The sequence below is a fragment of the Nicotiana sylvestris genome, chromosome 1, assembly GCF_000393655.2.
Source record: "Nicotiana sylvestris chromosome 1, ASM39365v2, whole genome shotgun sequence".
Taxonomy (NCBI): Eukaryota; Viridiplantae; Streptophyta; class Magnoliopsida; order Solanales; family Solanaceae; genus Nicotiana; species Nicotiana sylvestris.
In genome coordinates, this window is record NC_091057.1 from 135,782,294 (window position 1) to 135,800,227 (window position 17,934).

The 17,934-nt window shown below is 39.1% G+C and overlaps 1 protein-coding gene across 1 annotated transcript; it reads left to right on the forward strand.

The window, feature by feature from the left end:
- Window positions 1-13,581: 13,581 nt before the first annotated feature.
- LOC104242457 (F-box protein PP2-B15-like) lies at window positions 13,582-14,964 on the forward strand. The gene is made up of 3 exons (XM_009797510.2): window positions 13,582-14,071; window positions 14,175-14,293; window positions 14,387-14,964. Exons 1-3 carry the CDS (start codon window positions 13,802-13,804, stop codon window positions 14,847-14,849), a joined length of 852 nt encoding a protein of 283 aa, XP_009795812.1. The 5' UTR covers window positions 13,582-13,801; the 3' UTR covers window positions 14,850-14,964.
- The last annotated feature ends 2,970 nt before the right edge of the window (window positions 14,965-17,934 follow it).

Sequence of the window (17,934 nt, forward strand, 5' to 3'; positions counted from 1 at the left end):
TTTTAGGGCAGACAAGATCAATATAATTGGAAGACATGGATCATGGACAACTAATAACAAAAGATGATGACATGAACATACATAACATGAGATGACCAGACAATCAAGAAACTATATATAAGGTACGAGCTACCACGCTACCATGAAAGACTATACAACAAAAATCAACCGACAAAGTATACATGAGTCGACACCTGTCTATGAGCCTCTAATGGAACATAAGTGTTGCAACATTGCCGGAACAGGGCCTCGACATACCCATAATGTCTATAACAAAAATTCATACCAAGACCACGACAAGTCCGAAGAAGGGATCTCGCCAATCACCGCTGAATTGGACCGCCTACTGTGGTGAGGGAGCTGCACTTGGCTGTCTATCAGGACCTGCAGCACGACATGCAGCGTCCACAAATAAAAGGACGTCAGTATGAATAAAGTACGGAGTATGTAAAGCAGGGAACCATAAGTACGAACAGTAATGTAAGCAGGGATAGACAATATACAACCTGTAACGTCTGGGTACCTCTGAGGGCTACTGACATGCAATGCATGATACATATGTATATATGCATAAACTTTTAAAACATACACCTTTGTGGCCATCATCATCATCATATCATACCCGGCCGTAATAGGCTCAGTAAAAACGTACCCGGCTATCATAAGGCTCGGTAGAATCGTACCCAGCCACGTGAAGCTCGGTAAAACCCAACTGACCAGTGGTTGCACAATAGATGTCGTACCCAGCCGACTATGGCGCGGCTCGATAGAGTAAAATAGATACATATATAATACTGCATGCTCGACTCATAGAATCACGTTCTAAACCTTTCGGAGTGATGTAAGGTCGGTATCCTCTGTACACGCTATTAGGACTAACTCTTCACTATGAACCTTATAAGAATTAGGAAGTACCAACAACATTGATAATATAAGAATAAGAGAAGCAACATCAACATTAATCGTTCCATAAGAGGGGAAATAATGTAAGTACTGCTAGCTTCTAAGAGTAGAGTATCTTTGGAAGCTTGTTCATTACATTATTCATAATCGGAGTCGTGCAAAAGAAGGAAAGGGATAGCCTCACATACCTTGTATATACTTCTCAAACTCAAGCTAGGCAAATTCCAAGACTCCTTAGTCTACAATAGGAGAAATGACACTATCGTTAACGTTTAAGCGTCGTAACTATTATGTACCGACCACAACCTATTTTATGATGAAACAGACAGAACCTCCCCTATTTATATGACTTCAACAAGTGAAAAAAATCACCAAACAGCCTAAACAACATCAATATTAATCATATTGAACCTCCCAAAACAGTCCACCAACCAATAACATTACTACCAAGCCTTTCGATATATATTCCACAAGTTCTAGCTTCAATGACTTAGCCGCAACTTGGATAATCTTAAATACATATAGAGTAAGAGTTTACTTACCTTTATACAGAAAGAACAACTCCAATTTGACCTTAAGTTTCCATGAAATAACCCTCCAATGCTGCCACAACAACAAGAAAGCGAAACTAGCAATCAATTAGTGTTTTTCGGCAATAAAATCACTTTAGAAGGCTTGAAATCTCCTAGGGTTGATATTAATAACTTGAGGGAGTATTTACAGAACATAAACCTTTTAAAACAACCTTCCACACAAGCTGTAACAACAATAAAAAAAAGAAACTTACTAGCGCCACGGGATTCCCGACACTTGATTTGTGTTGTTTGCCCTTTGTTTGGGTCTTGAATCTTGAGAGAACCTTGAGAGGGTGTTCCTAGGGTTCTAAGGTCTGAATATCATGAAAACAATGACTTAAAACGGGTTGGAGGCATCATATATATACCCAAATGTCTTAAACCGCCTAAGTGGGCCCCATAGAGGTGCTTGGCGCAGTCTCACGAAAATGCGAATATCTCTCTACTACAAGATCGTATCGATGAACGGTTTAATGCGTTGGAAACTAGACTCATAGATATTCAATTTGGCGTGTATATTACCCCATAATTCTAAGTAAATCTATATAAAAGCTTAGTAATATATGACTTAATGTTTAAGTAAAATTATGAATCTAAGTTGTGACAACTATTGTCGACTTTTGTCTCATAACTCGTTTAATTTCAAGTCTTATAATACGGATATTATATGATTCAAATACCTTAAAACACTACCTCTTGAGTGTATTAAGAACCTCTAGGTTTATCCGAAAATACGACTGACAGCATCCTTGATTCGTTTAACTTCTAATACTTGTTAACCACCCTTATACACCTTTGTATCATTTAAGACCAATATGATTAACTTATTATCATATTAAAGATAATATCTTCATGGATTTACATTGACTACCTTATGGCATGAGCTAACATACGTGAATATGGATTGTAACAACAGCAACTTGTTGACGAACATAGAGAGCATAGTTCCTTCTTTAGTTCCTCTTTGCACTAGCGCCGAGAACGGGACCTTACAGACATTTAAGGATGCCAATTTGTTGTTAGGCATATCCGGCATGGATTTGAGGGTACATTTTTTACTTTTTGAGTGTTCGTACCTTTTTCTCCTCATTATTCGTTTTTTCTAACTACTTTTTGCTTTTTGCCTGTTCATCAGACCCTCATTTTGAAGATTGGTGCACCCACCGAGAAGAGAAGAAAAGGTCTTTGTTCAAAAGGATGGAGTCTAAGTATAAATAGTACTGTTGCAAGTATTGTGAGTTGTGCCGCCGAGTCAGCGCGAATGGTAAATTTTAGTCTCTCAAAGACGAGCTGAAACAGAAGGACGATGAGCTCGTGAGGGTCATCGGCATATGTAGTGAGCTCGAAGGAGCGCTTAGGGCCAAGGATGATGAGCTTGAGGTGAGTAGGGTGGTCACGATAGAGTGTGTCGATCTTCAATATCAAGTGGCATCCCTACGGGCTGAGCTAGAATAGAGCTCGATCAAATCTAACAGCCTAGAAGACGAGTTGATCGAAAGAGTGGTAGAGTCAGAGAGGACTGAGAAAGCCAGGGCAGTGGCTTTGGCAAAGGTGGTGGAATTAGAAGATACCTTCCGTGTCCTCAGATCTAAGCAGGCAAATGATGCAGAGATGGTCGCGCTTAGGGAGGTGAGGTTTGATGAATGGATAGTCTTGAGAAAGAGATTTCGGACCTAAATGAGCATATCGACATTCTTGAGGCCGAAAAGGCGCAGCTACTGGCTCAACCATCTTCATCTCATGCTTCCATTTATCTCGATGTTACATGGGATTTGTATGAGAAGTGGATTCATGTCGAGGCTCAACTAGATGTATTCAGGGGCTTGATGATGACAGGGAGGGTTTCTGAGGCTGAGTTTGAAGAAGTTCATGCTAAGGAGTGTTCAGCTCAGGTCGCCTGTGGCTACGATCCTGCTACGCTGGGGGCCGCTGATGGTGAAGATGATGTGGACAGACTTGAGTCAAGTGCCTGGTATGATGATGAATATTCTGATGGCGAGGACGATGGTGGGGGCGATGTTGCCGAGTAGTATTTTTGTAATATTTGTTTTTATTTTTGTGAGCCTCTGTTCGGCCCTTGTAAGATACCTTTTGGAATGCTACTTTTGTTGTTTATTTCCAAGTCTCCTGTTTTTTCCTTGAATATTTTCCTCGATTGTTTGCCTTGATTAAAAGAATTGTGTTGGTAGGCGTTAGCTCGATTGTGATCGAGTGTCTTTGATTACTACGCGTGAAGTTAAATGTTGTTGTAATTGACTTGAATGAGGATATTCTGTGAATCAAGTTCGAGTTAGGCCGAATGTAAGTTGAATTTGAGCGAGGTCGAATGTGAGTCGATTCGAGCGAGGTCGAATATTGACTTGTAGTTAATTCGAATGAGGTCGAATATGAGTCGATTCGAGCGAGGTCGAATGTTGACTCATAGTTAATTCGAACAAGGTCGAATATGAGTCGATTCGAGTGAGGTTGAATGTTGACTCTTAGTTAATTCGAACGATGTCGAATGTGAGTCAATTCGAGTGAAGTCTAATGTTGACTCGTAGTTAATTCAAACGAGGTTGAATATGAGTCGATTCGAGCAAGGTCGAATATTGTCTCTTAGTTAATTCGAACGAGGTCGAATGTAAGTCCATTTTAGCGAGGTCAAATATTGACTCGTAGCTGATTCGAACGATGTCGAATGTGAGTTGAGTCGAGTAAGGTCGAATGTTGACTCATAGTTAATTCGAACGGGGCGAATATTGACTCGTAGTTGATTTGAATGAGGTCGAATGTGATTGCATTGATTGGTGCGGAGTTAAAACTTGGTGGACGCATAGGCGAACATCATGTGTTTGTATGCTTTTCTTACATATACATTGGAGAAGTTTACACATTTTTTGGGCTGGTATTCTAGTCCTAGTCTATCTAGTCCCTTTATTGTTCAGCTCGGAGAAAGTATTTGAGAGTTCGAGTAATGAACTCGCCAACTTGTAATCCCACCTGCTCGTCTTTTACTTCGAAATGTCCTCCTTGTTGCCTCGTTAAAAACCTCCCCGATAAAACCCAATTGGGACAAAACTTAGGTGAGGGAAAAAGAGTACGGCTCGTAGAACATCTTTCCTTAGAAGTTGAAGTACTTGAGGTGGGCGATGTTCTAGTTGTTTGGTAATAGTTTCCCCTCTATTATTTCTAGTTGGAATGACACTTTACTTGCTGTCGTCGTGATTTTGTATGGGCCGTACATATTAGTTCCTAGCTTTCCTTCTCGTGGGTCCTTGCTTGCCTGTGTTTTGGCTTCGAGTACGTAGTCTCCGACTTTGAGCGGTCTGATCGTTGCCTTTTTGTTGTAGTATCGCTTTGCCTGTTGTTTCTAAGCGACCATTCTTATATAAGCCATATCTATTCGTTCTTCAGCCTCGTTGAGGTCTTGCCTTCTATTTTTATCGTTTCTCGGCCCGCTCTCGTATAAGTACCTTAGACTTGGTTCTCTGACCTCGATCAGTATTATACCATCATTCCCATAGATCAGTGAGTATGGTGTTTCTCCTGTGCTTGTTTTCGGCGTTGTGCGGTATGCCCATGGCACTTCCGACAACAACTCTGGCCATAGTCCCTTGGCATTCTCGAGCTTCTTTTTCATTATATTCAATATTGACTTGTTGGAGGACTCCGCTTGCCCATTGCCCGCGAGGTGATATGGCGTGAAGAGTATTCTTTTGATATGCCATTTCCCGAAGAACTCGACAATCTTTTTTCTAGTGAATTGAGGCCCGTTGTCACAACTGATTTCTTTGTAGAGGCCGAAACAGCACACGATATTCCTCCATATGAAGGTGATCACTTCTTGATCATGTATTTGGGCGAATGCACCTACTTCTACCCACTTGGAAAAATAGTCAGTTGAAACCAAAAGAAATCGTACATTATCTCGTCCCGCTGGGAGGGGTCCGACAATGTCCATTCCCCATTTGATGAAAGGCCATGGCGAGGTGACTGAGTGGAGGTGCTTGCCCATTTGGTGGATCATGGGGGCGTATTTTTGGCATTACTCGCATTTTTTTACAAAGTCGGCGGCCTCTTTTTTCATTATGGGCCAGTAGTAGCCTGCTCGTATGAGGCATCTGACCAGAGCTCAATTGCTGGTATAAGCTCCGCAGTGACCTTTGTGAACTTCATCGAGGACGCACCGCATCTTGTTTAGGCCTAAGCATTTTGCTAGGGGGCTACCATATGTTTTGTACAAGTCATTGTTGATGACGTTGTACCTGGCCGCCTGCATTCGAAGCTTTTTGGCTTCTTTTTTATCGTCTGAAAGCACTCCGTCCTGCAAATATGTGACAATACGATTTCGCCAGTCCCAAGTTGGGTTTTATAGTTCGTACCTCGATTTGATCGATCGACGAATGGAGGAAAGTGACCACGTTTCCTTCTCCGGTTATGCTTTTAGTGGTCGTTGCTAGTTTGGCAAGGCCATCTGCCTCGATATTTTGTGCTCGAGGGATTTGGTTGAGCTGGCATTCATAAAACTCGGGTAACAACTTACAGATCTCGGCCTGGTATTTTTGTAGTCTTTGTTCCTTGATTTGGTAAGTCCCTATGACTTGATGACGACAAGCTGAGAGACGCACCGTAGGACAACTCGCTTCCCTCCATACTTGAGTACTAACTTTAGACCTGCAATCATAGCCTCATACTCTTCTTCGTTATTAGTCATGTTTGGGCATCTTATGGACTAGCGAATTACTTCGCCTGTTGGGACCTCGAGCACGAGTCCCAGTCCCGATCCCAATGTGTTAGAGGCGCCATCTGTATACAACACCCATAGGTCGTGTATTTTGGGGGAAGTATGTGCGGCTTCCTTTTCTACTTTAGGCATTATTTTTGTGCTGAAGTCGGCTTTATCATCGTTTGCGGCCGATAGGTTATACCGTGCTCGCTCAATTCTATGGACTATTTTGCCAATCTCCCCGAAGGCTCGGGCTTGTGTAGAATACTCCTCAGGGGAAAGGTCGTCACTATCGAGATGGGATGGCACTGGAAATACGGTCTAAGCCTTCATGAAACTACAACCAAAGCTAGGGCCAATTTCTCGAGGTGTAGATACCTCATTTCGGCATCAACCAGAGTTTTGCTAATATAATAAATGGGAGATTGTGTACCTTTATTTTGTCGGACTAGGACCGCACTTATGGCCACGTCAAACACGGCCAGATAGTCGAGGAGACGCTCGCCATGTTTCACCTTGGCGAGTAGTGGAGGAGAAGATAAGTATGCCTTTGATTCTTTCAAGACTTTGATTCACTCGGAGTTCCATTGGAGTCCATTTTCTTTCTTGAGTATGCCAAAAAATTTATGGCATCTATCGGAGGATCGTGAGATTACCTCGACAGGGCAGTTATGTGGCCGGTCAGCTTTAGTACTTGTTTCTTACTAGTCAGATTCTCCGGTATTCTTTCTATAGATTTGATTTGGTTGAGGTTGACCTCGATGCCTCATTGTGATACTAAGAAACCGAGGAACTTTCCCAAGGTTACTCCGAAGGCGCACTTTTCGGGGTTCAATTTCATACCTTATCGTCTGAGTATGCCGAAGGCCTCTTTCATGTGGTCGATGTGATCCTCCTTTCTTTTCGACTTGACCAACATATCATTGATGTAGACTTCCATTGTTTTGCCGAGCTGGTCTTTGAACATTCTTGTTACCAACTTCTGATATGTCGCCCCTACATTATTCAGTTCGAAAGGCATCACTTTGTAGCAGTACGTTTCCTGATGAGTAATGAAGGTGGTCTTCTCCTGATCTTCCTCTTCCATGAGGATCTGGTTATAGCCTGAGTATGCTTCTAGGAAGTTGAGCAGTCCATGCCTGGCCATTGCGTCAATGAGTTGGTCGATATGAGGAAGTGGAAACAAATCTTTCGGGCAGGCTTTGTTTAGGTCTGTGAAGTCCATACACATCTACCATTTCCCATTCTTTTTTTCACCATGACCACATTGGCGACCCATTGAGGATATCTTGACTCCCTAATGGAGCTTTTTTCCAACAACTTCTCTACCTCTTCGCGAACTGCGTCATTTATGGCAGCGTTGAATTTCCGCCTGATTTGTCTCACTGGGGGGTGGAATGGGTCGACGTTCAGCTTGTGCTTTGCTATTTCCTTTAGGATACTTGGCATGTCTACGTGGGAAAAAGCAAAAATGTCTACATTATCTTCTAAAAATTTATTGAATTTACCTGGTTCTTAGAGCTTGTAGCCGATGAAAGCTTTCTTGTTGTGGTCACTATCATCGAGTTGGATGGGGTCGAAGTCTTCTACGGTAGATCCTACAGCTTCTATGACTTCGGGATCTTTGATCACATCCTTCTCGTCCTTGCTCGGCCTCGACCCTATTGATTATTATGCTTGTTTAGCTTTATCCTTGAATTGTTGGGTGTGTATGCAGTCTTGGGTGATGCGGTAGCATTTTCGGGCAGTGCGTGGTTCTCCTCGGATGCTGAATACCCCCCAGGGGGTGGGAAATTTAATGACTTGATATAAGCTAGAGGGGATGACTTTCATGGCGTGCATCTAAGGTTGACCTATAATGGTGTTGTACGTCGTATCCTGGTCCATGATGTGGAACGTGGTCTTCAAAGTAATGCCGCCTGCCAGGACGGGCAGCATGATTTCTCCTGATGTCCGCTCAACTGCATTGTTAAATCCCGTCAGTGTTATACAAAGTGGCACTATCCTATCATCGAGCTTCATTTGTGCAAGAACTCGAGGGTGGATTATGCACGCGCCGCTCCTGTCATCAACCATAATATGTTTTACATCGGTATCTAAAATGTGTAAAGTAATGACAAGGGTGTCATAGTGAGGAATGATCAAACCATGGTTATCCGCCTTATCGAAGATGATACTTTCTTCGAGTTCGTCGTACTATTCATGAGTGATCGACCGTTTGAGTTGTGGTTGGTGGTGAACTTTACGTTGTTGATTGATGCACCGCCGCCACCTTTGATGATCATTTGAATGGTTCAAGATGGGGAAGGTAGTTTGGGAGGTCCATGGTGCTGTTCATGTCCTCGGGCGAAGTTGTCTCTCCCTCGGTCGATCATCAGTTCTTTCAAGTGCCATTGGTGAAGCATGTTCACGACCTCTTATCTTAGGGCGATGCAATCCTTAGTTTTGTGACCCCACTCCTGGTGGAATTCACATAGGGCATTTGAATTTCTGGTGCTCGGTTCAAACCTCATCTTTTGCGGCCACTTCAGAAAACTATTTCTGATGGGGAAATACAAAAATTGTAAGCAGATAATAAAGGGGGCATACCTCTCTCACTTCAGTGAGTTTCGGTTCGTGGCCTGGACGGGCCTTCATCATGGCGGGGAGGCGACATGAGGGTGCCTCTAACGTAAGGCTGATGTCTTTCCCAATTAGGTCGGGGTCCTGCTAGATCTCTCCTGTTGTCATTTCTCCGGTCCTTCATGGACTTGGCTTGTACCAAAGTCAGTCATTGGGTCGGCCCATTTAGATTATCTTCGTCAGCTCGAACCTCGGCGCAATAAGCATTGTGTATTTCGTCCCAAGTGGTCAGGGGATATTTCATGAGGCGGCTTAGTAGCTTTCTAGTCACCCTCAAACCTCTCATGTTCAACCCTTTTTGGAAGGTTGCAACGGTCATTCCTTCTGATATGTTTGGTAAGGTCAACCTTACTCGGTTAAATCGAGTAAGGAAGTCCCTTAGTCCTTCTCTGGGTGATTGTTTGATGGTAAATATGTCATTTACCCTTGTTTCCACCTTTTTTGCTCCGCAAAGGTTGTTACAAACTTGTCAGCCATCTCCTCAAATGTTTCAATCGAGTGTGAGGGCAGCTGTGAATACCAACTCAACGCGCCCCCGGTGAGGGTTTTGCCAAACTTTTTCAATAAAATGGAGGATACTTTCTCTTTGGCGAGGTCGTTGCCTTTCACCGCGGTAACATAATGAGTCACATGATCCTCAGGGTCCGTTATGCCGTCGTATATTTTTATCTATGGTAGCATTTTAAAGGTTTTGGGTATTGTGTGTGGAGCAGCTTTGTCGTTGTATGGCTACTCAACAAACCGACCGGCGTCCCTTTTTGGTAGGAGTTTTGGGGTGCCCCGTATTTTGTTTACCCTTTCTTAAAGTTCTTTCATTTGGTTGCGGAACATTTTGTTCTCATTTTCCATCTCCTCCATTTTCCTCAGAATGGTTGTGAGGGTGCTGTTACCTGCATCACTAACATTATGAGTAATACCTGTTATAAGGGGGCATGTTGCTCGCCTGTCGCTGATGCAATGCCAACTCTTGCATCTTCTTGGTTCGGCCTTTGAGCGGGCTTGTCGAGAATGCTAGTCAACATGTTTGTCAACCATGCCTCAAGCAGCTTTTTCACTACCGGTGGTGCCTCTTCTGTTGTGGACGTAGAGGCTCCTTTACCACGTGAGGATGTGATGCTGTCGTGAGGAGGGGGCGAGCTATTTCGCCTGGGAGAGGTATTTGGTGTTACGTCTTCACCCTCCGTTTCATTGACTTCGTTGATGGTGTGAAGGAGGTTGGTGGTGAGGTTGGCTATTGCTTTCCTCTTTTCCTCTTTGTTGCCTGCAATGTTAGATTTGTGTACACAAGTGTAGGGTTTTTGCATTTTTTTTAGATCTAGAAGAAACTAAAATTTTAACTAGAAAATCTCCATGAATGGAGCTAAATTGTTTGACCAAAAAGTATGAAACTCTTTTTTATACTAATTAAGTAATAGGATAAGGGATTAATCCTAGTCAAAAATAATATCCCTAGATCTAAAATCAGTTTATATGGATAATATGGGACCACATTAAAGTAGATTTAATTCAATACACAATAAATGTTGATGTTATTAATGTGGTGAGAGCAAGTAATAAATAACAATAAATAACACTAAATGTAAATAAGGAGGAAGATTCACCCAATAATGAAAGAGGTGAATGATTCCTTCTTCTGACAATGATGAATGACAAGAATATAAGAGAATACTATACACTTTCTCGGATCTGGTGGAAATGACAATGGATTGAATATAAAGATCTAATCTCTCTCAAAAAGTTGTTATTTGTATTTATCTAGATAGCTTACTTTTCAAAATTGTTCTTATCAAATAGAATATTACATGCCCTTTTTCTTATCTCTCCTAATATTTATATGGGATATTTCCGAAAAAACCCTAAAAGGTACAACAGAAGAAATATTCCATAGAATATTCTATTTGTAAGTTCCAAAGTTGTACTAGTTGTTTCTTTTCACAACTGGTCGTCCTCGGCCGAACTACACATGATAAGTTACAATTCTTACGATAATCACCTCCTCGTGCTGAATTTCCTCGATCAAATTTTGACCCATACAGTAATAATTAGTGTTGCATATAGCAAATAATCAAATTATAGGTTAAGATATTTATAAGAAAAATGACTAGTATATTAATAAGAAAAGTCAAAATTTCAATTTTTTGACAATCATACACCAAAATTTGGCTTTCTGAGGGGAGATACTTTCAGGAAAAATGACTTACCTGATACTCCATATATCAATTCGATTTTATTTATTTTTCTTTTCATTTTAATTGCCAGCGTAGAAGATGAAACCAAGTAGAGTAGTCGTCATTTAGCTAGCGTTTGGCCATAGATTCCCAAGTTTGTATTGAAAATCTTATTTGAGTGAAGTTTGGTTTGAAGATGAAAATGTGTTTGGACATGAGTTTTCAAAATATATTTCACTTTTTTTTGAAAAATATGAAACATGACTTATAACCACAAGTTCTAAAAACTATCATAAATACCCAACAGTACCTTAATCAATAAAATTTATTATATTATCGCAAACCATAGTCCTGAACATGAATAAATTTGGGATAAAGTTATCATTTTTATAAGGGAAAAGGTCCAAAATTACTCCTCTACTATGGTATATTGTTTATTTCTGTCACCCATTATACTTTTCGTTCAATCTATCCCCTACCGTTAATTAAGTTTTTAAAATTACCCTAACCCTAACGGATCTATACCGTGGCAACTGACCTTCTCAATTTTTTCCATGTCAAATGCCAAGTCACTCGACCCCACCAAGTTAAAACCCCGCAGACCCCATTTAATAAGCTTCATTACTATGCATTTTAACCTTGTCCTTGGAGCTCAACATTAGCTTTATTGCTCTGCATTTGTTGCCGATTTTGAAAAAAAAAATTGTTGAAAATTGAATTTGGAGGCAGCGGCGGAGGTGGAGGAGGCGGTGCTGCTGTTGCTACAGTGGAAAGATCGGAATGTACATGTTTACTTTTCCTATTTTTCTTGAACAGGTTTTGAAAAATCTTAGATGGCGGCGGAGGTGGTGGAGGGGGCAGTAGTGGCGGTGTTGGTGGTGGCAGGACTGGTTCTGCAGATGGTGGAGAATCAGAGACGCTCTAAAAAATATCTCTCTTCTTTGTTCTCTTCTTTTTCTTCTTATTTTGATTGTACAATGAGTCAATAGTTGTGGCTAATTCCTTTGTACCGCTCTTTCTCCGCTGAAGCTTTTGAGGCTTTTCCAGCAGAGGTGATGGCTGCTCGATTAGCGGTGGCGGCGATGACAACAATGATTTTGGGTTTTAACTTGGTCGATGGTGAAGGCTCTGATCGTGGTGATCAATTCCCTTGTTTGATTGGTCTGAAACTTTGCAAGCCTGCTCCTTAGGTTTTTGTAGAAGAAATTCTAATGTTTAGCTGGCCACAATTTGGCCCAGAAATGAAAGTGTCATTTTGTCGAACACCTGGTGTGTTCGAGCTGCCAGTGATCTTTGATTCCAAAATTGAAGTTGGTGGTTGATACCCATGTGAAATTGGAGGTGCAAACAGGTTCTCATCAGGGCGAGTATATTGGTATCGAGTTTTCCCCAAATGAATACTTGGAACTCCATGGTCGGTCATTTCTGTTACACCAGAGATTTGCAGCTCATCGGAAACGGCGATTCCCACGGTGGAATTGTTTGAAATTTGGTGGAACTTCGTGGGGTCGAGTGACTTGGCAGCTGACATTGGAAAATTGAGGGGCCAGCTACCACGGTGTAGATCCGTTAGGGTTAGGGGTAATTTTAAAAACTTGATTAACAATAGAGGCTAGATTGCACGAAAAGTATAATGGGTGGCAGAAGTAAACAATATACCTTAGTAGAGGGACAATTTTGGACCTTTTCCCTTTTTATAATGAACTACATAACACACTATCAGATGACCGAGAAGATGAAACAGCATTGTTACAAAATAATAAATGGTGGGCTCTTTTATAAAATACAAAAATTTGGGGCAATTTTAAAAAAAATATAATAGTAATATTTTGGCCAAACCAGCTTTTGAGCTGGTTTTGAGATTTGTCTTTTGAAAATTTACCAAAATATGAATAAAATTTATGAACAAATATGTATTTGCCAAAAAAATCCAAATATATTTTGGCAAAATTTATGGCCAAACGGGTCCGTAGTTCCCAAGTGGTTCAAAAGTGGTCCTATGTAGCACACCAAAGTAATCCTTTTTAAGTCTTCGGTGTCCAAGTTGACTATGTATTAAATAGCCGAGCTTTCGTTGTAAATCCGTTAAGACACTAGACTTGCCTTTTCACCTGTCACGGTTCCTTGTCACCGGATTTATGATTCAACTAGCTTATCTTTCAATTACCTGCTGAGCAACTTGTGATTGTCATTTAATTGCTCAAAAAAAGTACTATAGTAATAAAGAATGCTGGGATAATAATACCCTTTAAGTTTGATAATATTTTGATGGTTTTCAAAAGTCATATTTCTAAGCTGAAATATGTCGATATATATTGTTCTTTCTTTTTCTTTTACTTTCTAAACTTCTGTTTTCACATTTTGTAATAAGCAAGCTTATAAACTGTTGACCACTCCAATTTTTGTCAAATTTGAAAAATAAAGTCAGCGGTTAATGGAATTTGGAAAAATAATAAGATAATACCTACACGATTATGACGCCCTCAGTTTTGACCAATTGGGAAGGGCATTCCTAATGCGTTCGTTGTACAACTAAAGTATGACCACCTTTATTTAGGTGACAGTGATCCAGCTTTGATGTTAGTAAATAAATGTACAAAAAAAGGTATATTGATCAGAACGAAGTTAACAGATAAAACAAACACCAAGTGAACAAAACAGGCAACTTTCGCTCAAGAACCCTTTCCATTATCACAAGGCCTCCCTATATATACCCCAGCCAAAACTGTTAGCCTTGTTCAGATAACAGACGTTTGAAATTGGACAAAATTCTTCATCGGATTACTTCAATTTTGATCGTGTTATTTTTGTACAACTTTACGACAATGGTAGTAGCAGAGAAGCACATACATGATCTGCCAGAAGACTGCATTTGTACCATAATATCTCTCACTTCTCCTCCGGACGTAGTAAAACTATCGCTGGTTTCATCAACTTTCCGGTCAGCGACAGAATCGGACTATGTTTGGAATGTTTTCCTGCCTTGTGATTGGCAAGATATTGCAAGAAAATCAGTCACCCTTTTGAAGTATACTACAAAAAAGGAGCTTTTTCTCTGTCTCTGCAATTCCATTCTAATACACGGTGGCAACAAGGTAAGACTTAAAAGACTCATATACATTGATTGGTTCACATTTTCTTGTAGTCAGAGACAATTAACACGTATAGTTGATCACTTCATTTATTTTCATGTTTCAGAGCTTTGCTTTAGATAAATCAACTGGGAAAAAGTCGTATGTAATTTCTGCAAAAGAGCTTTCTATTTTATACGGAGATGAACCAGATCATTGGAACTGGAAAACTATACCAGAATCAAGGTAAACTCCCTTCATTTTTTCCATTTTTTAGCATTATTAAAGATTAAATTTAATAAAATGCTAAATTCAAATTTTGCTAATCCTGTTTTATAGGTTTGCAGAAGTAGTTGAACTGAAAACAATATGCAGACTAGAAATACAGGGGAAGATGAAAACAGGGGAGCTATCTCCAAACACAACATACGGAGCTTATTTACTAATGAAGATTTCAGATAAATCATTCGGGTTGGATTCTATTCCAACAGAGATTAGTGTTAAAGTGGGAGATCAAGAATTCGTCAACACAGCGTATCTACGCAACCCAAGGAGCAAGAAAGTGCAAATGGAGTCTTTGTTTTACAGGAACAGAATGGAGACATTGAAAGCAAGAGTAAACAAAGGGGAAGAAAAACTGCCTCGTGAAAGGGAGGATGGGTGGTTGGAAATTGAGCTTGGAGAGTTCTTCAATGGAGGAAATGGTGACGAAGATATCATAATGAGGTTGATGGAGGTGAAGGGTTATCATGTCAAAGGTGGGCTTGTCGTTGAAGGCATTGAATTAAGACCTAAACACTAGGGTAAATGAGAGTATAATTGTAGGATTGGATGTATTTTTGTTTTGTTATTTAGTTATTTATTTATATACCTTTATTGTGCTCTTTTTGTGTAAACCAACACGTTTTTTTCATTTATTTTCTTCTTTTTCAATAGAAAAGTGATCATCGCAGAATTAAATTTTTATACAATCATGGTGTAAAATTTTTTACTATAATAACACTTTAAAAATAATTACAGATAATTGTTCATAATAAAATGAAACTTTTTTTTGGTTAAATAATAAATGAAACTAAATACCAGAAAAGTAACACGCAAGTAATTGCTTGGTACAACAAATTAAATTATAATGTTATCTTAAAATTTATTTATGTGGAGAAGTTTGTTTTACCGCTTTGGATTTTGGAGTCCTTTTGGTTGCAGCTTCAAAGATAAATGAGCCATCAAATAGAGCAAGAAAGATTTTAAGGACGCATCTGAAAAAACTTTATGATTTTGGGTGTGTTTGATAAGAAGGAAAATATTTTCCGTTGGAAAACAAGTCGTAATATATTCATTTTTTGGTGTTTGGTGTGCAAATTAAGGAAAATAACTTTTCAAGAGTATTCATAAATAATTTAGATACAATAAACATGAAGCCATAAACTTTCGAACCAACAACCTTCTGAACCCACAAATTTCATAATCTTCAAAACCGCTAAACTTTTGAAACCGCGAACTTTCGAACCCGTAAACTTTATAATTTCTAAACTTGTAAACTTCCAAACACATAAACCTCCGAACTCATAACTTTGGAACTTGTAAAATTTTGAACCTTTAAACCGAAAGATGAAAAAACTAAAACTGAAAATATATAATAAAAAAAAAACAGGGAGAGGGCAAAAAAAAAGTGGGGGGAGAGGGGATGGATGGGTGGTGCAGAAAAACGTAAAAACAAAAATTTGAAATTACAAAAAAAAAAAAAAAAATTGTGCAGGGGTGTGAAGCAGGGGGATGGGGTTGGTGGTGTAGAAAAACGAAAAAACAGAAATTTGAATATTATAAAAAAAAAGTTAAAAAAAATTGTGGGGGGGGGGGGAACAAGGTGGGTGGGGACCGAAAACAAAATTGAAATTTGAAAAAAAAAACATTTTGGAAAGAGGGGTGGGGTGGGTTGGTGAGGATGAGGAATAAGGTAGGGAAGGTTGGAAAGGAATTTTGAAAAATATTTTCATTCTCAGATAAGGAAAATATTTTCCTCCAATTGGAGAAAAATGAGTTCATATGGAAAATATTTTCCAAACATTTAAGCCAATCAAATATAACAAAATTAGAAAATATTTTTTGAGAAATATTTTCCTTTGTACCAAACACACCCTTATCAATTGCATGTAATTTGGTTCTGTTTTGTGACAAAGATAACAAATGCAATAATTAGAAATGCAAAAACAACAGAACGAGTTGTTTCTTGGATTAAAACAACCCTTCTTAACCTGGTCTAAAAGTAGATTTCCATCTTCAAAAACAACTTTGTTTTTCACAAAACTCCGGAAAATTATTCAAAAATTCCTTCATAAGATAATAAACCTTTTCCGTAAAACTCTCCTAAGCCCACATACAGTATTTTTTTGCTTATTCTTTTTTTTTTTTTTGGCAATATGCACAAATATCCTTCTCGACATTACGTAGCCTTTTTGAAATAGCTTTCATTTTCAAATTCTCAATTTTGTTTTCTAAATTGCTCTTGACATTGGTTTTCTCGTACAACACTGACAATCTCGTCTAGCGTACAGAGGGAACCTCAGTTGACGGATAGTAACTGCAGTAATATCAGTCGCTTAGCCTTACGTTGTCTTTTTAAGGAATCTCAGGGAGGCGCCGCGTAATAGTGTTTGAAATTTTTAGTTATCAATATATTTTGACACGTTGTACAATGTCACATGCCTCATTGTTTATGTCTAATTCTACTTATTACTAATAATTCCGTGTAATTATCTCTAGCATGATCCAATACTGTAATATTTTTTTTTTACACAAGTCAATGTTTAAAAGTTAAGCTCGTAATAATGTAAAGAAAGGGGAAATTTCTTTCAAAATAACAGCAATACAAGCATTAGTCAAAATCCAAACCATTCAAAAACCATCAAATCCTTCAAGCATTATCTTGACAGCCCATTGTTTGGATACTATTCGAAATTAAAAACACATGCGCTCAAATTTTATCCATTCAAATGTTATTGTATAGGTCTTCGACGAGTCAAATAAAAATAACGAAAGATCAAGGAAGCAATCAAAATTGACTGACAACTAAGATTATGGGAACTTAGACACCATAAACCAGCAAAATTCACACGTTTAATTACTTTTCACGGAATTTTCCCTTTTCCGCCTTCTCTTTTTGCCAAAATTTCTTTGGTTAATTACTTTTAATATATCTGTCATAATTCGAAAGAAAGTTCCTAGAATTTTTGACGTTATAGTTACTGTCCTCCTTAACATTCATTTACCAACGATATTACTTAAGTACCTTTCGTTTAATGGGTAAGCCGTTTCAATCCGCTTGATTTTCCCCCCAATTACTCACAAATTTACCGTCCCAAATATCACACAGAAAATAGAAGGGTAAAAACTTACCCGCAACGATGTTTATACCAAACCAATAGATACATGGCATGTGTCTTGCATATGGACTTTAATCATATAACCATGGTAAATTATATGTACTCATCTAATTAAATTAATTAACCATGGTGTGCATTTCACTAAAGGGTCTTTTGGTATGAGGTATAGGAAGGTATAAGGGTGGTATAAAAATTTAATACCACCTTAATACTCTATTTGATTAGCAAACCAGGTACACGTTATCTCAGTGTTAATTTTAACACCGGGATAACTTATACCTTATAGAAGGTGGGATAATTAGCACTGGTATAACTTATACATTCTTCTTAGAAATTATGCAATTGTCATTTTTAATAAAACATACCAAACAATGAATAAACAACAATCCCAGCATAACTAATCTCAGCATAACTTATCCCAATATAACTTATACCGACATAACTTATACCGGTATAAATCGTATTCCAACCAAACGACTGTTGGTAAAATGTAATTGTAAAATAATT